The sequence below is a fragment of the Oryctolagus cuniculus genome, chromosome 9 (genome assembly GCF_964237555.1).
Source record: "Oryctolagus cuniculus chromosome 9, mOryCun1.1, whole genome shotgun sequence".
Taxonomy (NCBI): domain Eukaryota; kingdom Metazoa; phylum Chordata; class Mammalia; order Lagomorpha; family Leporidae; genus Oryctolagus; species Oryctolagus cuniculus.
In genome coordinates this window covers 35,334,512-35,359,312 of record NC_091440.1, presented here as the reverse complement: position 1 = coordinate 35,359,312, position 24,801 = coordinate 35,334,512, and the positions used below count along the sequence as shown (strand labels likewise).

The following is a 24,801-nucleotide window of genomic DNA, read 5'->3' as shown; positions in this document are numbered from 1 at the left end:
TTCTATTTAAAAAAAAGCACTCTCAAAGAGGTGGTTATGTCTGCACAACAGAAAAAAAGCTGATCTGCTTTTTATAGAACACTTGACTGGGATTAAATAAACATGTTCTTCATAATAAATCCCACAATATAGAAAAAACAATCGATTATTTAATCTATTTCCATAAAGTTTTGATTCTTTTAATGTATCATGTAGTTCACTGAAGAGAATATTAAAAATGATTTTCAAAAATCAGAACTTTCCCCCAGTCTCCATTTGAAGTTAATGTTGTTGTTTAGTATATAATTTCCCCTCACAAACACTATGGTTTTCTTTTTAAAGTTATATTTATTTATTTGAAAGGCAGAGGTACAGAGAGAGAGGGGGAGAGAGATTTTCCATCTCGTGGTTCAGTCCCCAAAGGGCTGCAACAGCTAAGACTGGGTGAGGCCAAAGCCAGGAGCCTGAGACTCCATCAGGGTCTCCCATATGGGTGGTAGGGACATGAGTACTTAGGCCATCCTCCACTGCTCTTCTAGGCACATTTGAAGGGAGCTGGATCAGAAATGGAGTAGCCAGGATTCAAACTCGTGCTCAACCCTGCACGAGTATCATTTATTCTTTGTTTTGGATCCCAAGTATCATGTTCCTTGGCTCTCTTCATTTGATAGTCATCATAAATTGTACTTTAAAAAATTCATTTAATAGTTCATCATAAATTGTACTTTAAAAAATTCTCAGAGCTGGCATTGTGGTGAAATGGGTTAAGCTGTTACTTGCAATGCCAGATTCCACATTTAAGTGTAGGTTCAAGTTTTGGTTGTTTTGCTTCTATTCTAGCTCCCTGATAAGGCACCTGGGAAAGCAGCGAAAAGATGACCCAAGCACTTGGGCCCCAGCACCCACATGGGAGACTCAGATGCAGTTCCTGCCTCTTGGCTTTGGCCTGGCCCCAGCATTGACTGTTGCAGCCACTTAGGAGAGAGAATCAGCAGATGGAAGATTTTCTCTTTCTTTCTGGCACTCTGCTTTTCAAATAACTAACTAAATCTTTTCTTCTAAAGAAAAAAAAAAGATGCCACTAGGGATGCTTATAACACATAAAAATTCTTTATGTATTGATGATAATAAAACAATGCACTTTTTTTTAAATGGAGAGAGCACCTGACTTCAATTTAACAAAGAGGAAGTGTAGTTCTGCTGTATCAGATTTTTTTGGGAATATCATTGGATTCATAAATTACCTATGGAAAAATCAAGAAACATGTTACATTTTGGTTGTATTATACACAACTGCAGGCTAGGAGATTTAAAAAGTGGCATATACTCTTTTTGAGTGTTGAATCATTAAGCAATGATTATAAAGTTACATTTCACAGCTCAAAGTCAGTAGTCCATCAGGGTTAACTTTTCACGGATTCTAATATAAAATCTCATAAGTACTGCAATTTAACAATGTTTATCTTTTGTAAAATTCCAGTTATAGTAGTTATTTTAGAAAAGGGAAAAAGGGGCTGGCTCTATGGCACAGTGGGTTCAGCTCCTGTCTGCAGCTCCAGCATCCCATATGGGTACTGGTTTGAGTCTCAGCTGCTTTACTTCTGGTTCAGCTCCCTGTTAATGCACCTTGGAAAGCAGCAGAGGATGGCTCAAGTGCTTTGGTCCCTGAACCCAAATGGGAGACATGGATGAATTTTCTGGTTCCTGGGTTCAACCTCGTTCAGCACTGGTTATTGAAGCCATCTGGGGAGTGCACCAGCAGATGGTAGATCTCTCTTTCTGTACCTCTCCCTCTACTTCTTACTCTGTAACTCCGCCTTTTAAATAAATCTTTTCTTTGTAGAGTAAAATTTGGCAGTAAAATCAGTTTAATTAATTTTGTTAATTTCCCATTATATGCTATCATCAAGCTGTGATACATATAATAATTTACTAAATTACTAGTGGGCTGTGTTAAAAGAACTGTGAATGGCATATCAGGAAGGGCAATATAATGGCAATACATTACATTCAAGAGGACAGGAATATAATCACAGTACGTATGCCAACATCACTACTAAATATTCTGATAATGGGCAATAATGTTGATGAGAATTTGCTTTTTCAAAGAACATTATATTATGAAACTACAAATAACAACAGGTAGAAATAATCTTCAGCATGTAACACTCTTCTCATCTTGTGTAGTACTTGATTTTTGTTTAAAGATTTGAAAGCCAGAGCGACAGAGCGAGAGAAAGAACTTCTATATGCTGGTTCATTCTCCAAACGGCCACAACAGTCAGGGTTGGGCCAGGTCAAAGCCACGGGGAATTCCACCCTTGTTTCCCAAATGGTAAGCACATGGCCAAGTACTTGGGCTATCTTCCACTGCTAAACCAGGTGCATTAGCAGGAAGCTGGATCAGAAGCAAAGTATCTGGGATTCGAACAGCCTCTCTGATATGGGATGCTGGCATGCAAGCAAGTGGCTTAACCTGCTGGGCTACAATGACCAGTCATAGTTTCTCAATGTTGAGAAGACAGTAAATACAGGAGTTATATATTTTATGGTCTTGGTAAAACTAGTAAATACAATCCTAACAAAGATTTAATAGAACCTGGGGAAGTTTTGTAAGTAAGTCTTTTTTTTTTTTTTTTTTTGGACAGTCAGAGTTAGACAGTGAGAGAGAAAGACAGAGAAAGGTCTTCCTTTTGCCGTTGGTTCACCCCCCAAATGGCCGCTATGGCTGGCGCGCTGCACCGATCCGAAGCCAGGAGCCAGGTGCTTCCTCCTGGTCTCCCAAGCGGGTGCAGGGCCCAAGCACTTAGGCCATCATCCACTGCCTTCCTGGGCCACAGCAGAGAACTGGACTGGAAGAGGAATAACCGGGACTAGAACCCGGGGTACCGGCGCCGCAGGCGGAGGATTAGCCTAGTGAGCTGCGGCGATGGCCAAGTAAGTCTTTTAACAGTGTTCAAATTTCACTGTATTCTGTTCATGCTATACATGTCTATAATTGTGATAGAATGTCATTCTTTTTATAGCCAAATAATATTCCATGGTATCTGTGTATGCATAATACCACAGATTTTAGATGCAATATCACTATTATCAGTAGAAAAAGTATCCTTCTTTAAAATATATATTTAGGAAGATAAATGGAATTATGTGAATGGACCAGAAGCTTACCATATTGAAGATGGGGAAAAATTACAGAGTAATGAAAGCTAGAACAAGATTGTCAGTTTAATGATACTATATACAGGGGGAACCAAAAGGCTCTACTAAGAAACTATCAGGGGGCCAGTGCCGTGGCTCACTTGATTAATCCTTCACCTGCGGCACCAGCATCCCATGTGGGTGCCAGGTTCTAGTCCTGGCTGCCCCTCTTCCAGTCCAGCTCTCTGCTGCGGCCCAGGAGGGCAGTGGAGTGCTTGGGCCCTGCACCCGCATGGAAGACCAGAAGGAGGCACCTGGCTCCTGGTTTCGGATCGGCGCAGCGTTGGCTGTGGCAGCCATCTGGGGAGTGAACCAATGGAAGGAAGACCTTTCTCTCTGTTTCTCTCTCTCACTGTCTATAACTCTACCTGTCAAATAAAAAAAAAAAAAGAAACTATCAGAACTCATAAGAGAGTTTGGTAAAGTTGCAGGATATAAAATCAACAAATAAAAATCAACAGTCGTTGTATACATAAAAAATGCCATGGCTGGGAAAGAACTTGGAAGATTGGTACCATTCAGAATAGCTACAAAAAATTTAAATACCTTGGAATAAATTTAACCAAGGATGTGAAAGATTTCTACAATGAAAATTAGAAAATATTAAAGTAAGAAATAGAAGAAGACACAAAAAAATGTAAACATCCTCCATGTTTATAGATTGGAATAATTAATATCAAAATGTCCATACTATCCAAAGCAATTTACAGATTCAGTGTGATCCCAACCAAAAGGTAAAGATAAAAATAAGTTTTACAGTGGTCTATAACATCCATCCAATCTAAGTTTAGAAAAGAAAATGGAAGGAAATACATACAACAGATACTGCTCAAAATATATTTCTCTGACTTCTAGATATAACTTCCCTGTCATAAAACATACATAGCATATTACTGAATACATAGCAAATCTCTAGTAAACCTGGTTAGGGGAAATAACATTTGGAAAAAGCATATCATTTCAGAGTTTGGGATGGCCTATGCCTTAGAAAAAACAGCTTCAAAAACTTCCCAGAAAATACAGGCATTGATCCTCAACCAATAACATTTTCCACAAATTGCAAATTTGTTGAAAGGGAAAAGTAATAAGTACACATCACAGAACACAGGCCCTCTGATTGAGTGGTTACATTTAAACTTAACATGATTCTGCTTCCAGATGTGATACTGTCAGGATATAACACTTATTTGGCACAAAGAGTGCTAAAATCTAAACCACAAACAAAAGTGTTTTCAAAGTAATATCTGGTGAAAGAAGAAAAACGCAGGTAGTAGTTCACTGCTTCAAAATAGAGGTAAGTGGTTTACTACAAATAAAGTAGAGGGAAATGTTCTATTTTGTCTTTCACTATGGGGGGGTGGGTAGTGATCATCTTCCTGCCAAGTGCAGACAATCAGAACAGCCATGATACCAAGAATCATCCATCTGCAAAAGGTTGTCAGGGATGTTAGGAATTTGAGGCATAAAATAAGGATAGAGGGCAGGTATTTTGGCGCAGAAGATTAAGTGAAGGTTTGGGATGCCTGCATCCCATATCCAAGTGCTCCCTATTCAGATCTTGCTTCCTGCTAATGTGCCTGGGAGGCAGCAGATGATGGGTCAAATAAGTAGACCCCTGCCATCCATGTGGAAGACCCAGATGGAGTTCTAACTCCTGGCTTTCGCCTGGACCAGCTCTGGCTGTTAGGGAGTCTGGGGAACAAACCAGTGGGTGAATAATCAATCAATCTCTCTCTCTCTTCCTCTCTCTGATAACTGTGCCTTTCAAATAAAATAAAATAAAATAAAGTTGGCTTACATGATTTCTTGTTGTTTTCTAATTCTTACAGTCCATGTAAGGTCACTGAGATGTAGTTGGAAAAAAAATGCCACTAGATACCGGCGCCATGGCTCACTACGCTAATCCTCAAACTTGCGGCGCCAGCACACCAGGTTCTAGTCACGGTCAGGGCGCCGTATTCTGTCCCGGTTGCCCCTCTTCCAGGCCAGCTCTCTGCTGTGGCCAGGGAGTGCAGTGGAGGATGGCCCAAATACTTGGGCCCTGCACCCCATGGGAGACCAGAAGTACCTGGCTCCTGCCATCAGATCAGTGCGGTGCGCCAGCCGCAGCGCGCTGGCCGCGGCGGCCATTGGAGGGTGAACCAACAAAAAAGGAAGACCTTTCTCTCTGTCTCTTTCTCACTGTCCACTCTGCCTGTCAAAAAAAAAAAAAAAAAAATGCCACTAGAGTGAGTGAGACTTAGAATTTGTCAGCTAACTGTAAGATGTGGGCAAGACATTGAGATCTCTCTCAATTTCCAATTGATAGGTAGACAACTTGTTGGGCCTCTGTTGGTGTAGATTTCTTAAACTAAAGGCAGAATGAGACAATTTATTGCTAAGGATGAGAAGCCTGCACTAAAATATAAACATTTAATTTTGCTCAGTGCAAGTAATGAGATACAGTGCAGAAGTTCTGGAGTTTATTATATAATAGTAGTTTTACCTATATGATGTCAAAAGTGAAACCCTTTTTATTACTCACTAACTTGATCCTGCTGCAATTGTCTTTTTAAAGATTTATTTATATATTTTATTTATTTGAAAGGGAGATCAACAAAGAGAGAGGAGAAGACACAGAGAGTGCTATCATCCATCTGTTGGCTTACTTCCCAAATGGCTCCAACAGCTAGAGCTGGTTCAGGCCAAAACAAGAAGCCACCTGGGTCTCCCACAAAGGTGGTAGGGGGCCAAGCACTTGAACTATCTTCCAATGCCTTCCCAGGTGCATTAGCAAAAGGCTGAATCAGAAACAGAGCAGAGTGGAACTCAAATTAGAACTCCAATATGGGATGCTGGCAATAGTGGCTCAACCTGCTGCATCAAAACAATGGCTCCTGCTGCAATGATCTTAATAATGGAACTATATTCTTCTAAATGTCTGATCAGAAAACTTAGATTAATCTTTTACTACTTCCTTCTTCTTACTGCTTGTTTATTCTAAGCAAATCTTGGTGATATCCCTTAAAAATATATCAAGTATTCCTATTACCATCTCCTTGGCTACTGCTCTGGTAAAGCAACCATCACTTTTTACCTGGATTACTGACTGGATTATAAACTGGCCTCTTTGCATGACCAGTGCTTAGAACTATACCTGGCATGTAGGTGGTGCTCAAGAAATATTTACTGCTTTAATAGATGGCTCTTATAGGCTCATATTATATTCACAGTTGGAATGCTAGTTTTACCTCCTTTTCCAGCCCCAGCCTCCCATTCCTGATAAATGACTGTGAATCCTTTAACATTCTGAGTAGAAACTGCCTCTTTCTTGAATGCCTTCTCCAACCTAAACTCCCCTAGTTGAGCCAAGAATGTTTTGTTTCCTTTACATCCTGTGAAATGCTATTCCTGTAGCATTTAAACCATGTTATCAATTTTTCTCTTAAACACAATTGTATCCTACACACTCCAGAAGACTTGCAAGAACAGTAATTGGATTTTCTTTACCGATTGGTCTCCATAACATAGTGTAGCATAAACATGTAATAAAAAACAGGTGAGTAAAGGGAAGAATGAATAAGACATCTGAAGAGAGGTGGTAACAAGGGGTGGAATAAACAGAGAAGCCAATAAGGAGGTGGGGAGAGAGAAGAGATAAAAGATCAGATCTAGACAAGAGAAGGCGCTAGAACACAATGCCTTATAAACAACCTGTGTATTCCCTTTAGTTTGAAATCTTAGGACGAAGTGAACAGAGGATGAAGAGACTGCTAATGAAGAAACAAGGACTGGGGCCAGCGCTTTCATATACCGCAGAGGAGATGGCTCAGCTGAAAGAAGTTGACACACATGAGTAAAACAATAAGGATCTGAAGAGATGCTGGAGATGTTACAGCCAAAACTAATTTAAATCTACTGGTTGCTGTGACAGATGGCATAGGTTCCAGTGTGAAAACTTTTATTGAACTTTAGTACTTGAACAAAAGCTGGCCTTCAGTTCTCAAAATCTTGATAGAAAGCCATTGTATCATTTTTCTGTAGGAGCAGAAAAGGAATTTAGGAAGCAGATTAGCGTCAAAAAACTAGTTGGAGGGGAGAATAGAAAATAAAAACACTGGTGTTGTCCTAATCTTAAATCAAGTGCTCTATTCACACAGCTTCACAGTAAGCAAACACACAGATAAATGCTGTGCTGTGATTGTAGTCCAGGACAGAAATGTCATCCAAGTCTTATATAGAAAGCTGATACTTCTATTAAAATTCAAACTAACATCTGCACATAGTCTCATTATAGTAAATTAATCTCAAAACAAAGAAATATTCTATATACACATTTCTTTTTCTCTCTCCTGCCCTTGCTATAAAAATTGACTGAGAAGTAGGTAGGAAAACTTATTTGTCTCTTTTAAAATTCCTTCTTACAATTCATTCTACACTGAGAATAGACTGCTTTCCCAGACAATGCCTTCTTCCACATCTTCCTGAGCTCATGAGCGACACAAAGTATCTTCATTTACAGCAACAATATTATCAGGTAACATTTACCAGGTATCCCATTTTAGGGATGAACTAACATTACGGTTGGGAAACATCAAATATCTCCAAGTTGCTTGGAGGGGAAATCTGAGCAGAAAATCAAATGACTGCATCTCTACAAGTCATGTAGACACAGCACTTTTGTACATGTTAATATTTTCTTATGTAAATAAATATCCATGCAGATACCCAAATGAGGCTTCTTCCACATTTAACAAATTTAAACATTTTTCATATGAGTATAATAGAAAACCTTTTGCTGCAAGGGCTTGAAAGTATTACACCAACACACTCTGACATAAATTATACATTCCAAATTCAAAGTTTCTGAGAGAACAGTAAACTTAGACTTTACCATTTCTAATGGTAAACTATTTAGTCTCTTGGATGATGGGTAGAAAATGACAAAATGCTATACTACACATAATCATCTGAAATAGTTTTTAGTTCTGAGAATCTTGCTTAGAATTCATGTAAATATAGAATTATTAGACATCATGGTATAGCTGGTTTTTATTACTTCAGTAATTTAATTACTTTACCAATTTACTGCTGAGAGAAATTTATTTCTCTAAAGATGTATTATACTCTGAGTAAATACTGGAGTATCTATCACAAGATTACAAGAAATGCATGATATCTATAGTCAAATACTCCCTGAATATCTATAATTGTGAGGTACTATTAGGAGCTAAAAGACATAAAATGATACTTCTAAAAGGAATAGAAAAAAGTTAATGAAAATAAGGAATGTAATATTCATTAAGAAGGTCGGCAAGCTTCAGTCCACTGGAAACTTACTGCCAAACTGTTTACAAATTCCAATTTTAGAATAAAAAAAGTAAACTGTAGAACAGTATAGAAAATTTTTATATGTACACCTCTCTCACTCTCTTGCATGCAAACCCATTTTAAGCATGTAAGATTTTCATTGCTGTAATTATTCTCTCATTAGAATAACAGTTGAAAAAATATGTATTTACAATAAAAATAACTGCTAATTAAAAATTACCAAATTAATTTAACATGATGGATTACTTTATTTTTTTTTTAAATTATTTTATTTATTTATTTGAGAGAGGGAGAGATAAACAGACAGGTCTTCCATCTGTTGGCTCACTCCACAGATAGCCACAAGGGTCAGAGCTGGGCTGATCTGGAGCCAAGCATTTAGGCCATCTTAGCTGCTTTCCCAGGCCATAGCAGAGAACTGGATAGGGAGAGGAGCAGTAGGGACTTGAACCGGCATACATATGGGATTCCAGCAGTGGTGTTGGTGGAGGCTTAGCCAACTAGGCCACAATACCGGCCCCAGATTACTTTAAATTTCAAAGACTAGCGGAAAAACCTACTTGTAAGGGAAAAAATTCTAAATATTGCTGATAATAATGCTTACAGAAATACCTAAGTTTAAATGCGGGGCAGTTAATATGTATCTTTGTAGAATTTACCTAGTTGATGGGAACTTGAGTTAAAACATTGAGAAAAATCTTTTGTCTTTAATATTAGTGCTACATCTTAAACTAGGGGCCGGCACTGTGCTTTAGTGGAAAAAGCCGCTGCCTGCAGTGCCAGCATCCCATATGGGCGCAGGTTCAAGTCCTGACTGCTCCACGTCCAATCCAGCTCTCTGCTATGTCCTGGGAAAGCAGTGGGAGATGGTCCAAGTCCTTGGACCCCTGTACCCATATGGGCGACCAGGAAGAAGCTACTGGCTCCTGGCTTCAGATCGGCGCAGCTCCGGCCATTGTGGCCATCTACGGAGTGAACAAGTGGATGGAAGACCTCTCTCTCTCTCTCTCTGCCTCTGCCTCTCTGTAACACTGCCTTTCAAATAAATAAATCTTAAAGAAAAAAAAGAAGTTGGCTGGCACTGCAACCCTAGGTTTTAGTCCCAGCTGGGGCGCCGGTTCTGTCCCAGTTTCTCCTCTTCCAGTTTGGCTCTCTGCTGTGGCCCGGGAGTGCAGTGGAGGATGGCCCAAGTGCTTGGGCCCTGCACCTGCATGGGAGACCAGGAGGAAAGCACCTGGCTCCTGGCTTTGGATCGGCACAGCGGGCCGGCTGCAGTGCACTGGCCGTGATGGCCATTTGTGGGGTGAACCAACGGAAGGAAGACCTTTCTCTCTGTCTCTCCCTCTCTCACTGTCTAACTCTGCCTGCCAAAAAAAAAAAAAAAAAAAAAGAAAAAAAAAAGAAAAAAAAAGAAGTTAAACTATGAAAAGCAAAAGATAAAGTTAAATGAACAACAAAGCTAATAGTCTAGATGCTAGAACTAAACAGAAACTTTAAAAATATATATTAAAGAATACATTTTGCATTATTTATGTAGGCAAGGCCTTTAAAATGGCCTTTGTAATCAGTAGAACTGGCCTTGAGTCCTGGCTCTCCTATTTTACTATTTTACTAAAGCAAATCATTTATCCTAAGACCCTTAGTCCTTATTGTACAATGGAGATAACAGAGCTTTCCCCAATGAGCATGTCTGGGCTTCAGTATGGTGTTTAGCACATAGTGGTGACTATCAGTACAAGCAAATCTTAGTAAACATGGTCTTCTACACATGTTTTATTTTAGTATCTCAAAATAAGCCCAAGACAAAATGATGCTCATTTTAATCATCAGTACAGGGAAGTTCAGTATGAATGAGTGATTCAAAAGCAAGAGGAAGTGCTGATGGGGTGCACTGTAGTGAGACTCCACAAGAGTGGATTACCAGGGAAGTGTTAAGGAGCATCCATGGGGCCAGCGCTGTGGCATAGCAGGTTACGCTGCCACCTGCAGTGCTGGCATCCCATATGGGCGCTGGTTCGAGTCCTGGCTGCTCTGCTTCCTATCCAGCTCTCTGCTACGGCCTAGGAAAGCACTGGAAGATGGCCCAAGTGCTTGGGTCCTGGTACCCACATGGGAGACCCAGAAGAAGCTCTTGGATACCAGCTTTGGATTGGTGCAACTCTGGTTGTTGGGGCCAACTGGGTAGTAAACCAGTGGATAGAAGACTTCTCTCTCTTTCTCTGTCTCTCTCTCTGATTTTCAAATAAATAAATAAATAAATAAATCTTAAAAAAAAGAGCATCCTGTCACAATTATTTTTCCCACAATGATTTTTCCTGATATGACATGAAAAATGCAATTCTAAGTCATTTTCAGATTCTGTACCTTCTTCAGCTATGCTAAAGATTAAGAGCAGCTTAATGGAATTTCCATGATATTCTGTTGAGAATAAGGTTTATAAAAAGATCAAACTTACTGTTGGAGCACAGGTAAGAAGTGATTCAGAAACTTGGCATTTCAGAGATGTCTAGGCCATGATTTCAAATTTGCTCCAAGATGAAGGTAATGGAACTGGTGGAACTGATACCTCTATGTACAACATATATCACATTACGCTGACACATGTCCCTTAGAAACCTGCTATTCTCTATGAAAACAAATCTCATTTTATTATGATCTTTATATTGTTTTGAAATAGTAAGCAAAAAAATGGTAAGCAAAAAAAAAAAAAAAAAAAAAAAGTACTTATACTTTGCTTCTGTGAAAACTTGCAATGACCCTCTAGGTGGAACAAAAAGATCCTTAGACCTTAGGTCTTTTGTCTGCTGCTATAACTCTACCAGAGCAATTTCTCTTTAAAAAACTGAATGGGAAAAATGAACAGAGTTGGATTTTCTAAAATGACTTTTCTGATTATGATTTCTTTTCCCTTCTCCTCTGCTCCCAGTCCTTTAAAACTTCTTACAACCTGAGTATGTCTAAATGTAAAAATTTGTTGCTACATAAAATTAGTAAGCTAAGTCTTCACAATAATGCTTTTCACAGAGGAAAAGTTATTTCACATATAGGTCAAAATTGTTTCCCTGAAATTCTTGTGTTAAGACGATTCAAGTGAACATCATGTATGAATAGAGATGATGATAATCTAGAAATCAAGAGTATTTATATTTCCAAACTAATTAATCTCATTAATTAAACTTGCCTAATATAAAGTGCAAATGTGAAAAAGTTTATCCTTTGTATTATCATTACCTGAGATGTTTAATAATAATGAACGGCACAATTTTCTAATTATACACTTCTCTGATTGTTAATCAAAATGAAATCAGCTGGCATTCTCTTAAGTCTAGTAACAGTTATCAAAATACTTTTTAGATAAATAACTTTACCCTAAGCATGAATGCACTTTGTCAAAGCAAAGAGGTCGTGCATTTGAATTCAAACAATGGGTGCACAAATTGAGACTTTCGGAAACTTCCTCATGCAGTTAATGTGTTTATATATTGGAGAGTCAGTATAAGAACTAAATGCCAAGAACACATTGTTGTCATACTGCCTAGGGTTTGGAGAGGTCTATGTGGAAGGCTCAGGAGGTTTTTAAGAAAAACTATCAAGTAAGTGTACTTGGTTTGGGTCTAATGTTCCAAACTAAGGTGAGTTGTAATCATGGGTGAAAGGCAGGCCCAATCCTAGAAGGCAGAACTGTAACCAAATAACAAATTGTAGCTGCACCAAAATAAAAAGAAAGAGAAAACACAACTTGAAAATATCTGGAAACCTAAATTGCTGTATAATTCATATATATCAAATGCACTTAAAAGCAACAAACAAATCTACCCAAAGAAATACAGTTTCTCTTCTACTCACTGGTGTAGTGAAATAGACCTATTCTATTGGAGCATCTCAAAGTAATAAAAATCCAACATAAAGCAATGAAAGTTATCCCTGGAACTGATGCTTACCACAGTCATGCATAATAAAGAAAATTTTGAACCACAAATACCTTTCTTAACAGCTTTTATAGTATGTATTTCCTGATACTGCAATTAAAATAGAGCATAAATAGTTATATAATGCCTTAGCTAAGAATAGCTTACATACTTCAAAAATGGGTGGCCACAACATCCCAACCAAGCAAAACCAGCCTGGGGAGTTGATAACTAATTATTAACTGCTAGACAACTCAGAACAAAGCTTCAGAAATGCTTCATGAGGCAGGTAAGGCTGACAGACTTACTCTGAAGCTGAGGCTGCTGGAAGGAAAGGGGTTGTCCGAACACAAATGGGCTGTGGACTAGGGAAGAGGGAGGTTTTGCAGCTTGATCAAAGATGGAAGGAGCTGGGAGATTGGGCCGTGACTGAATGGAATTCAATATGGCACTCAGTTGGTCACCTGCAGCGGGCAAAACAGTCAAAACTACAACTTGTTATCATTAACATCCCAAATGGCAAAGAAAATGGTGCTTTATGACATTCAGTTAAACACTAAATAAACCTGGGCCAATGCAGAAATGTGTGGAAGTTGCTGATCATTGTCCTCAAATTAGGGACTAAACTTTGCAACCTGTTTTTTTTTTTTCCCCCAAATGGAAGCACTCCACCACATCTTATATAGCAGTTCACCTACAAAAATAAGTTTATTTAAATTCACAATTTTTGCATTATTTATGGGAGGATAAAGAGTGTATGAAGAATCAATGACAAGTTGCTTCGACAGTGTACAAATGTAAATAAAAATCTCAGTACTGTAAATCTCCATGATGCCCAACAATGACAAATGCCAACCTGACTCATTTGCAGTGTCGTTAATGCAGAAAACACACCAATCATATGAGTAGTTTTTCTTTAAAATCTACAATCAATGGGGATGAAGTACACGTTATTAACTAAACATTATATTTACGTTAAAGGTAGAAATTAATACTTTCCTTTTCTATGCTGTTACTGCCAAAGAAATTCTAAAGAACATGAGCTTTTTGTTTGGATGGGTAATATAAAAATCCATTAAATCCTTTAAGATAAAAAGGAATGTAAGTCTCCTGATTTGAATAGTGACTTAAATATGATTCTGCTATTTTTCTTCTAACTACATAAAAAGGAATTTGAGAGAAAATATTTTTAAAGATAAGAAATAATATAATTGGGTAGATAATTCTTTATTTATAAGGATATGTAAATTAAGTAATTTAAATTATGCTAAAGAGGGGAAAATCATCTCCAGATAAGTTGATGCAGAAACTAGTCAATAGTTTTCCAGTCATATTTCTTAAATATAAAATTTCATAAATGAACACTTCAACTGAAGCACCAAATGGGACAGTTTTCAATGGAAAGAACTATATGTACAAGGTATTTACTTTTGTTTTTTATTAATAAGTATTGTAGATTACATAGAATAGTTAGATTATAAAGAGTTTAATAAAATATTGCTTTAAGGTTAAAAATAAACTTTGCACAAAAATAATTCCTTGATCTTGGATAGGAGAAAGTTAAAACAATGGGAGTGCCCATCAAAAATAATAAATAAATAAATAAAATTTAGATACATTTAATCAAATTTGAGTTTGTTAACACTTATTTGCTCCATCAAAATATTTTTAAAAGCCTATTAACAAATCCATGCCATTTTTGATTATTGGCAAAATCACATTTTTAAAAGTTAATAATTTATTATTTTTATTTAATAACAAATGTTGTCAGTAGTGTTTATTTCTCTTGAAAACTGATTTTATTTTTATGTTTTAACAATTAAAATTATATTTTAAAGACTGACTGACACTGAGAGACATCAGTACTATGATATTTTAAGCTCTGAAAGCATGCAATTTGGATTAAACATGGCTTTAAAACAGGTAACTACAGAAGTAGAGTAGTGGTAAGTAAACACTGAAATTTTAATTTAAGAGCTGACCAACAGTAGAGAGAAAAGGACATAAAGAAAACAGAGCATTAATTCTGCACAAGTACGAAGACCTGGGTTAAATTAACAGAAACCAGAGCTACCAGAAGTGAGCGGGATCATACCCATGCATCTATGTTTCCTTTGGAAAAGAACTTTGTAGGAAGTAATGAAGATATCCCACAGTAAAACATTTATTTTCAATTAAATATTTATTACATATTGATATAATTTATGTTTTTTTCAATTGTTCTTTAAGTCAAATAGAATGACATGGTATTTTTTTCCTGAATTCAAGTCCTGTGAATTCATATAAATAAACATGCAGTAAAATCATTCCCAAGTAAGCTACCCATCACCGAGCTCTATGCTACCTACTGACAATATGGCAGATACTGAAAAAGTGATCAGGAGCACAGCAAAGAATAAAAGTGTGCCCGAATTTATAGAAAAGTGAAATTTGGGATGATATCAAGTATTTATTTCTCCAAAATAATTAGTGTTGGGATTGTCTTTGATGTTGTTCTCTTCAATTAATAAAGGCAAAACTGCTGTATGGCTTTTATATTCCTAAGGTTTAGTTTCTTACAACTTTCTGATTTCATTATATATACCAAACTCAAACATACAATTTCATATTATTTTAAATTAGCTAAGATAACTGGGTTAGATGTTCAAAAACACACATATTTAAGAAATCTCATGTGTAACAGTATTTTAAGATATTATTTAAAAGTAATATTCTGATTTAAAATGGATCAGTTGGCAAAGTTCTTTGTTGTTCATTAATATTACTCTCCTAAATAACAGGAAGATGTTAAAATAATACTTATTTTACTATATTTAGTGACACAGAATCTTTGACATAAACTAATAAATTAGAATTTAAAAAAACTCCCAAAAAAGTAAACTAAAAGTTATAAAAGCAATATCGTAAAAAGTAATATCGTAAAAAAAAATCTTTATAAACACTGTAAAAATTAGTTTTCTAAGAACAAATTATAATATAATAAAGATTTGTGGGTGAACAGGAAAAAAATTGGTATAAAGATTCACTTTCAAACACCTACCTTTATTATTTCCAAGTCCATAATCAAATCCTTGGGCACTGCAACTTGCGCCTTTATTAAAAGCTTGTACTGAGAAAGGGCTTGGAGGAGGAGTTTGAGAATTTTGATCCAGAAGAGCTTGTTCTACAATAAAAGCCACAGCTATACCATTAGTTTCTTATGTGCTATTCCCTACTCATACAACAAAAATAAAAAAATTATTAAAAAGATTTTATGATGGTTAGATTTTAAAATAATCTCCTATTTAGATTCAATAGGTCTAAACACCAATCAAATCAGCTTGACAAAATCTTAGAAAGAGGATACTCTCTTTTTTATTTATTTATTTATTTTTTTTGACAGGCAGAGTGGACAGTGAGAGAGAGAGAGACAGAGAGAAAGGTCTTCCTTTGCCGTTGGTTCACCCTCCAATGGCCGCCGCGGCCAGCGCGCTGCAGCCGGCGCACCGCGCTGATCCGATGGCAGGAGCCAGGAGCCAGGTGCTTTTCCTGGTCTCCCATGGGGTGCAGGGCCCAAGCACCTGGGCCATCCTCCACTGCACTCCCTGGCCACAGCAGAGGGCTGGCCTGGAAGAGGGGCAACCGGGACAGAATCCGGCGCCCCGACCGGGACTAGAACCCGGTGTGCCGGCGCCGCTAGGCGGAGGATTAGCGTAGTGAGCCGCGGCGCCGGCCGAGGATACTCTCTTATGGAACCAATTTATTTTTCTTGTGGCAGAATACATCACTGAATGTATACTAATATTTCTGGACAAGGAACTCTTATATTTATAACAAATTTACACAAGAGCATTTTATAAAAAGTGGGTACCCTATAAGCTAGAAAGCAAACATTTTGTAATGAGTACTGTGAGATGAAAAGTGTCCAGTACTGACAGCACTTTTCATTTGTAAAATATTTTAAACCATATATGTGAAAATTTAGAAAAATCCAATTTTTACTTATTATATAAAGTTGTTCTTCCTACAGGAAAGGGATGATAAACCTGGTCATATAATCAGCCTATTAACATATTCTGAAGTTAACAAATTATCAAAATTCTTATTTCAAGAAGGAAGGGGAAAATATTTATTGTTTACAAATGGAAAGATGCAACATGTAAGATAGATAAACTAAATTAATCACCTACGAACAATTCAGTAGCTCTAAGAGTCTAGCTGATATAGTATCAACAATAACGCATTACAGACTGTTTCAAGAACCAGCAGGAAAAGAGCTGGTAAAAAGAAAAGGAAATAAGAAGGCTCGTTGCTTGACTTGATTGGTTTATGCTATGTATTTGGGTTGAAATTTTGCAGTGTCCCTTAAATGTACAAGTGTTACATGTTAACCAAAAATTAAAAAAAAATAAAAAACTCACACTAATATTACACTAATATTAATGGTCATGTTAATGTCAGCTGAAAAATGACAAACTAAAATATGTCAAATGAACAGCAATAGGTAGAAAAAGGTATTTATTTCATTAAAATAACATTATGAAAAGTAGAATGTTTTAAATATACTTTTTAAAAAAATCAAGATTCCTTTAAGCTAAACATGGAAGTAGTGGAATGTGGTGCCGTGTTTACTCCTTATCTATAAAACAGAATTCTGCTGTACCAGTGGTCCTGTATGGTCTGTACTTTTACCAGCATTCACAGACTTAAAAATACAAAATACACCAACTCTAGCACTTCCCTTAGGCAATACTCTTCAGTATGAGATACTTCAGCAGTGGAGTATTTCTTCTGGAAAACACTGATGAATAGCAATGGACAGAAAATATTGCATGATTCTACCCCTGCAGATTCACAATGATTATGCATCAAAGTGGAGCCTCATTTTTTTTTCTTTTTGTTAAGATAAAGATTTGTTGGTTTATTTGAAAGTCAGAGCTAACGAGAGGGAGGGAGAGGCAGAAAGAAAGAGATCTTCCACCTGCTGATTCACTCCCTAGTTGGTTCCAACAGCCAGGGCTGGGCCAGGTCAAAGCTAGGAGCCAGGAGCTTCATCTGGATCTCCCACATGGGTGGTCAGGGCCCAAATACTTCGGCCATCTTCCATTGCTTTTCCTAGGCCACTAGCAAGGATTTGGACTGGAAGTGGTGCAGCTAGGACTTGAACTGGTGCCCATATGGGATACTGACATCCCAGGGGCAGCTTTACCCACTATGCCATAATGCCGGCCCCTGGAGTCTGATTTTTCCATGGCATTAACTGTCTGTTACCTTTCCTACAAATATCACAGGTCAGTAAAGAGTTTTTACAGAGGAAAACTTTTGTTTTCTTACACTACTTCATAAAAGTTAACCAAAATGTCAAGTCCTTTTATTTCCATTTTAGATATGACAATTATGTACTAATACCAATGAAAGAACTATTAGGTTTATCACATTAGCTAATTGTATTGATTTTAAGGCACTAATATCATATCACTCTTCCCCTTATCATTCCAGTTTTATTTTAAAATATTAAGATTTGCGGGGCCAGCATTGTGGCACAGCGGGTTAACACCTTGGCCTGAAGTGCCAGCATCCCATATGGGTGCCGGCTGCTCTACTACCTATCCAGCTCTCTGCCGTGGCCTGGGAAAGCAGTAGAAGATGGCCCAAGTCCTTGGGCCCCTGTACCCACATGGAAGACCCAGAAGAAGCTCCTGGCTCCTGGCCTCGGATCGGCGCAGCTCCAGCTGTTGCAGCCAATTGGGGAGTGAACCATTGGATGGAAGACCTCTCTCTCTCTCTCTGCCTCTCCTCTCTCTGTGTAACTCTGACTTTCAAATAAATAAATAAATCTTTAAAAAAATTAATATTTACTATGTAACCAAATATACACACGCACACACATATATATATATATCAAAAGAGTAAAGGATGATTGATTATAGAGAAAAGCTTAAACATCTCTTAAATCTCTTTTAGAGTTCAATGTGTATCTCACCAAAAATAGTATCCTAATTTAAGAAGCAGCTTATTTTAGAGAAATTCTTCCTTCTATGTTCATGAGAACACAATTTTCCATGTCAAAACTTGCTCCTTAATATGGAAGGTTAAGCTTACCTTCTACCAACTTCATGTATTGATTTGCTCATTTAGTTTTTGTATTGAAGTTATACGGTCATGATTTATGAGGTCCTAAGTGGACATATATGAGGGACAGATACATGAGGTCAACTGAGCCAAGGTCACAAAACTAAAAAGTTGTACAGCTAAGATTAGTACCTTGGCAGTTCAGATCCAGAATTCACTCTTACACCTTATGCTATGCTGCCAGTTAAAAAATTACTTAGCTTGAAAGATCCCTTGAGAGCCACCTAAGCCGTTCTTATGTATTTAACTGGATCTTACAAAGCAGATCTCAAGGTAGATATTTTCATTTATATCTGAATCTTCTGTATAAAGGAAAATGTTCAAAATTTATGACTATGTAATAAATATGTAGAAAAAATACAGTAAATTAAAAGGTTATTTTATAATTGTCTGATTTACATCAAATGGAGCCATTTTTAAAACATAATAGCCAGTAGTTCTACCATCTCAGGATATTATTTTATGCTATCAACTTTGACTATAAAGTTTATCTTTATAATGGCAGGAAGTAGGTTATTAAACTGTGTTCAGTATGCAACATGGTACAAGAGGATAGCATTTAAAATACGAATGAAGATTGTGGCTCATATGTTATATTGGCCACATAACCAGCTATATCACCAACCACATGAAGTCATTTTAAAGTCTACAATCTTTAGTTTCCTTATCTATATATTGAAGATAGTATATATTACCTCAAAGGCTTATTGTAGAGGAGAAATAAAGAGATAATATATATATTTAAATGTACTCTGCCATTCATTCATTCATTCATGTTTGAAATCTTTTTTGGATCTCTTTCAATTAATGGCCCTAATGTCCCTGTGGTGGTGAGCATCATACATTAATTATCTTTTGGGCAAAGCAACACATTCTCCTCTTTATCTGATTTTATCTTCGAAATTTTGGAATTTATTAGAAAATTATATGCTTTGCTTACCTAGTTATTTTGATATCTTATTTTTTTTTTTAATTTTAGTTACTTATTTAGTAGGCTGAGAGAGAGGTAGAGACAGGGAGAGGGTTCGCATTAGATGGTTCACTCCCCAAATGCCTACAGCAAAAGAATTGGGTCTAGTAGAAGCTGACAGCTAGGAAATCAACGTGGGTCTTTCAAGTGGGTGGCAGGAACTCAATTACTTGAGTCACCATCACTACCTCCAGGGTTTGCATTATCTGGAAGATGGAGTCAGGAATGAAGCTAGTTACTAAATTTGGGTACTCAAATAGGGAACGTGGGCATCTGAAGGCAGGGTATTAACTTTAGTTAGGCTAAACATCGGCCTGTCACTAATTATTACTTTATAATTCAGTCTGTATTCATGAAACGTTGTAAGCAGTAACGTGTCAAAACTGTTTTAGAACCAGGAATACAAAGATAAAATTCTTGGCCGGCGCCGCGGCTCAATAGGCTAATCCTCCACCTTGCGGCGCCGGCACACCGGGTTCTAGTCCCGGTCGGGGCGCCGGATTCTGTCCCGGTTGCCCCTCTTCCAGGCCAGCTCTCTGCTATGGCCAGGGAGTGCAGTGGAGGATGGCCCAGGTGCTTGGGCCCTGCACCCCATGGGAGACCAGGAAAAGCACCTGGATCCTGGCTCCTGCCATCGGATCAGCGCGGTGCGCCCGGCTGCAGCGGCGGCCATTGGAGGGTGAACCAACGGCAAAAGGAAGACCTTTCTCTCTCTGTCTCTCTCTCTCACTGTCCACTCTGCCTGTCAAAAAAAAAAAAAAGATAAAATTCCTGTGCCTGTACATAAAGGGCTCAAAATCTGGGTTTTAAGAGACAAAACAAAATAAAACAAAACAAAACAAAACAAAAAAACACTAACTAGACTAAACTAAATCAGTTTTATTCTAGTGGCAAAAATGGTTCTTTGGAAACACAGAGGGAACTCTTGGGCTCTGTCAGTACCAGCTAAAACTTCATAAAAGTGATGACATGCTATGAAATTTGAGGAACAATTTCTGTCACAGGAGAATCAAAAGCAGAAGACAAAAAGGAAACTCTTATAGAACTAGATCAATGTTGAAAAAGGTAAATAAAGCTTAAAGTTGAAAGTCTAACAACAAAACGGGAAACTCCAAAGAGAATCTATGTGTTTTTAATGCTCCTTCCCTGAGATAAAATTCAATTAAATGAAGTTGCCTGGGAGAAGCACTGTGATTGGTAGTTTGAAAACTGAATATCCACTTGGTAGCAGAAAGGATAGAATCTCCAGTCCTCCACTGGTACAGAAGAATGAGGCACATGAATCCCTATCAACGAAATAAAAGCAAGCTTTTTAAAAGTGGACCCATTTACTTCAAATGTTCTTTTCCTTTTCTTCCTTTATGCATATTCATTTAGTACTTATGTATTCTATAAACTAATTTTAACAGTTGACAAGATTTTTGTTTAACCTTTAGCTTTGCTTTTACTTAAAAAAATAAACATATTCAAATTTTTAGGACGAAAGTAATAAAACACACATTAAATGCCTGCATTTTAAAGGTTAATGGGAATAAATCACAAATGGAAGCCAACTTGCCATCTTCATGACGGAGGTACTGGTTCCCGCCTCTGTCTCTAGCTAGGGACCATGCCTCTCCTTCATCGCTCTCACAGAACTCTACCATGCTGCTCTGATCCAGCTGCACCCACGTACCTTCAGCATTGGTCACCTGGCACATAACAGAAAGCACCATTGATTGGCTGCACACTTTCAGGGTATTCAGGTTGAAAACCAGTAAACAGCTTAAAAGTGAATTTTGTTATCATTCCAATACATTTCTACCATGAAATAAGTTTCTGAAATTAAGACCACAGCCTGAGGTAAGATAGAAATCAATGAAAACTTCTGTAAAGCACTGTTCAAGATTCTGGTTAAAATAATGATTTTAAAGCACAAAAAGATAATCTCTAAATAACTTTAAGCATTACTAAAAACATATGGCTCATTTTTGTTGTTTATATATAAAATGTCCTTATATTGTTCATATGTTTTCCTTGTTTAGGTTGATAGTACCTATAGTGCAACCTGAAAATGACCCTGACACTGAGAAATAGCATGACACACTACATCTTCAAGCTTGTCAGCTGGGGCAAATGCCACAGTGGCCTAAACAGTAAATTTATTTGCTCAGGACTTCAGTGAGACCTATAAATGGGGGAGGAAAAAATGAAACTCTTTGTATATGATCACATCTCCATACTGATTCACATAAAGTACTTTAAATGCTGATAAACCATGACAGTACAGTACATCTGTAATCATGAAGAAATACATGCAAATATTCAACATTTAAATATACAGTTAAAATCACTTAATATAAATACTGTTTTCATAAGGATAATTATGAGAATAACATTATTAGAAAATAGATACAAAGTCATGTTAGTATTTTCAATAGGAATAAAGATAAAGAACATTAACATTTAAAAACCTGGAACAGAAATGGCAACCTTTAGAAGAAAGAGATGCTTTGGTTTTATGATATTAGAAATGAGAATTGTAGAAGTCATGAAGCTACAAGAATCCATACCTCTCCCACTGCTTTGACTTTGTTTCCCAGAACTAACATTCCAATTGGGATACCTCTAAGGTTAGGGCAGCTTCTGATGTTGTGACCTGAAGGTCCGGTCTTCACTACCTTGTACATGCCTGGCCCTCCTCGCAAGAATGGCATGTCTTGTTCTTGCATTGTTGCTTCCTGTGGGCAGCAGGTGTTTATGTCTTTGAAAAAGTCATCAGTATTAGTTTTAGGTTCCTGAAAATTTGAATAGGAAAGAAAACAATAAACAAAATACAATTGATGATCATTTTCAAAACCCTTCTAAGTAACAGTTTCATATCAAGTTCTATAATATTGCTAACTAAGAAAATATATACATAAAGAAAACTGAAACATTAGTCAATATCCCTATTATAAAATTCTTTAAATTTTACAATACTGAATGATATTTAAACTAAAATTACATAGAAGAAAATATAGCAGAAGAGTGAATCTCTGATTTTTGCCACCACAATTTGGGAATAACAGGATGGTAAGACCTGATTTTATTTTTATCTTTTAATGCAGCATTTAACAAAAGGAAAAGAAAAATACCTTTCTACATGAATCATGAATAATTCTATTTTATTTTGGTATGGGCAAAAAAAGAATAAATATTTCTTCCACTTTGTAATAATTTCTTATAGAGAAAATAGATATAAGAACACTGGAGACTTAACTATCAACAGAGATAACAGTGATGAAAAATACACATAAAACAGAGGTAAGTCTTTATATTTGCTAGCTATTAATAAAATACAAATGCTTACAAGACTTTAAAACTTCATATTTTCCTAATATTCTACAAATGAGATTGTCTTGCTAGATTTGCTAGGCTATTACTACACAGTGATACATTAATGCTAGTGACAGAAAAGGTTATATTTTAGTAGAGAGGAGAGATGAACATTAAAAATGCACTTTAAGTAAATGTAATGATTTGAATTTAAAACACCAAGAAGTCATTTCTAAAATTAAAAAAAACAAACTTATCCTAAATTTTCCAATGATTCTGAATGCTATGATGAAATTGTTCCCTATGTGAATGTAATAAAGAGAAATAACTTTTCCTAATTTTCTTTCCAACTAAGTCTAAATAAAAGTTCTACCCTAGGGGTTCTTCTATTGTCATTATTACTCCTTTAAAACAGATTCACAATTTGCACTTTTACAGTTATATGGATTGTACAAATTACTTAACATTCAAATAGAGTAAAAGATAACTACAATGGGATATTCACACATTAGGTTAAATAATATTTAATAATGCTATAAATAGAATATTTGAAAAATATATAAAACAAAATTTTACTGAATAGTTCTCTCTCTATAAGTAGTTCCATATACATAGAACATTAAAAATAAAATGTAAAGTTAAAAAAAAGTGGATTCAAGTATTCTTTGTACTTGTTATTTTATTCTTTGTACTGTGTGTTCACCCACCATTAACATTTCTGTAATATTTTGTAAACCTCATCAATTTTTACTTGAACAAATGCTTAAAAATATATACTATGGACAATAATTTATTTACATTTACTGAAATTATCACACTGTATTTAACAATATACTTAAATTAGGTATGAGTTAATTTTTTTGAAGAGAATTTCACTGGCTCTACAAGTGAAAACAAATTTAAAATATGCATTTCATATAATCATGCATGTATAGTCAAAAAACTTATCTATATGTACATCTATCTAAATAGAGCATTTAAGATAAAAATTGAGAGTAAAATATATGGAAACTTCAGATGATACTGTACTCACAATTAATGAACAATTAAAAATGTTTAGTCATTAATGATGCTTTATTAAGTATATCATATCATTAGTTGGAAGAGGAAGTTTTAGTCCTATTTACAGCTATTAAAATTTTCAGTGATGTAAAAAATAAGTAAATGTACATAGATTTATCAAAATAGCAGTTTCACTCATATTTAATGACATTACAACATTAATTCCAACTTTAGATCAGGCAAGATAATACTAGGAATATAAATGTTGGTAAAACTAATAACTGCAAACAATTAACTATAGGCTAACATATAAGAAAGATTAAAATAGTTAATATTTTTTGGATAATAATTTAATTAATAACTGACCGATACCAAATCGTAGATCTATACCTGTCATTCTCAAGCAGTCCTAAAACATACTTTTTATTCACCCCAGAAACGTGAGATTTGGGTACCAGTATATGAAAATTGGTGAGTTTAAATATTATTTTTTCCTCCCTCTATTCCCACCCCATTCTTAGATGAACATCCAAAAGGGCAAAGTGGAGGAGTAGGCAGTGGAAAACTCAGAAAAGCTATAAGATGAGGACAATATCATCTAGATAAATTAATTCTCTAATAGCTAGACTTACAACTACTGTTGCAGAAACAAAATAAAAACTGAAGGTAGGTCAAAATTTCACGTAAGCCATTGGCAGGTTTAAAGGCACAAATCAACTGCAGCACTTCATACAGATGTTTTCATTGGTAAAATAATTTTTTGCTAAACTTATAGAATTTGAAGAGATAATGTAAAATTTGTTATACATACTGAAATACCTGAATAACGTATAATTGTTCCTTACAGTTAACTCACCTGGGGGAAAAAAGCTTTGGAAGTCCATGAAAATACGTCCAAATCCCTGACTCCTTGGCTAGCATTAAAGATATTCTGAGCGACAAAGTTTAAGAAAGAGAAATATCAACAAAGAAAGGGAACAGGATATCAACTGCAGAAAGATGCGTTCACAGTACAACATTTTT

The 24,801-nt window shown here is 36.3% G+C and overlaps 1 protein-coding gene and 1 long non-coding RNA gene across 24 annotated transcripts in view; one reads left to right on the top strand and one right to left on the bottom strand.

The window, feature by feature from the left end:
* MYCBP2 (MYC binding protein 2) overlaps window positions 1–24,801 on the bottom strand; it is a 304,484-nt gene that overhangs the window by 67,154 nt on the left and 212,529 nt on the right. For 7 of the 23 annotated variants that reach the window (XM_051850575.2, XM_051850577.2, XM_051850583.2 and 4 more), the window contains 5 exons: window positions 24,635–24,709; window positions 22,032–22,256; window positions 21,038–21,170; window positions 15,439–15,561; window positions 12,707–12,886 (listed from right to left, as the gene is read on the bottom strand). In XM_051850575.2, coding sequence (XP_051706535.2) covers window positions 12,707–12,886; window positions 15,439–15,561; window positions 21,038–21,170; window positions 22,032–22,256; window positions 24,635–24,709 — 736 coding nt within the window. The remainder of the gene's footprint in view (window positions 1–12,706; window positions 12,887–15,438; window positions 15,562–21,037; window positions 21,171–22,031; window positions 22,257–24,634; window positions 24,710–24,801) is intronic. The other 16 variants (XM_051850578.2, XM_070048693.1, XM_051850582.2 and 13 more) reach the window with 7 other exon arrangements.
* On the top strand, window positions 18,657–24,753 carry LOC127492116 (uncharacterized). The gene is made up of 4 exons (XR_007921170.2): window positions 18,657–18,782; window positions 22,688–22,764; window positions 24,215–24,249; window positions 24,626–24,753. It is a non-coding gene; the product is annotated as an uncharacterized lncRNA (long non-coding RNA).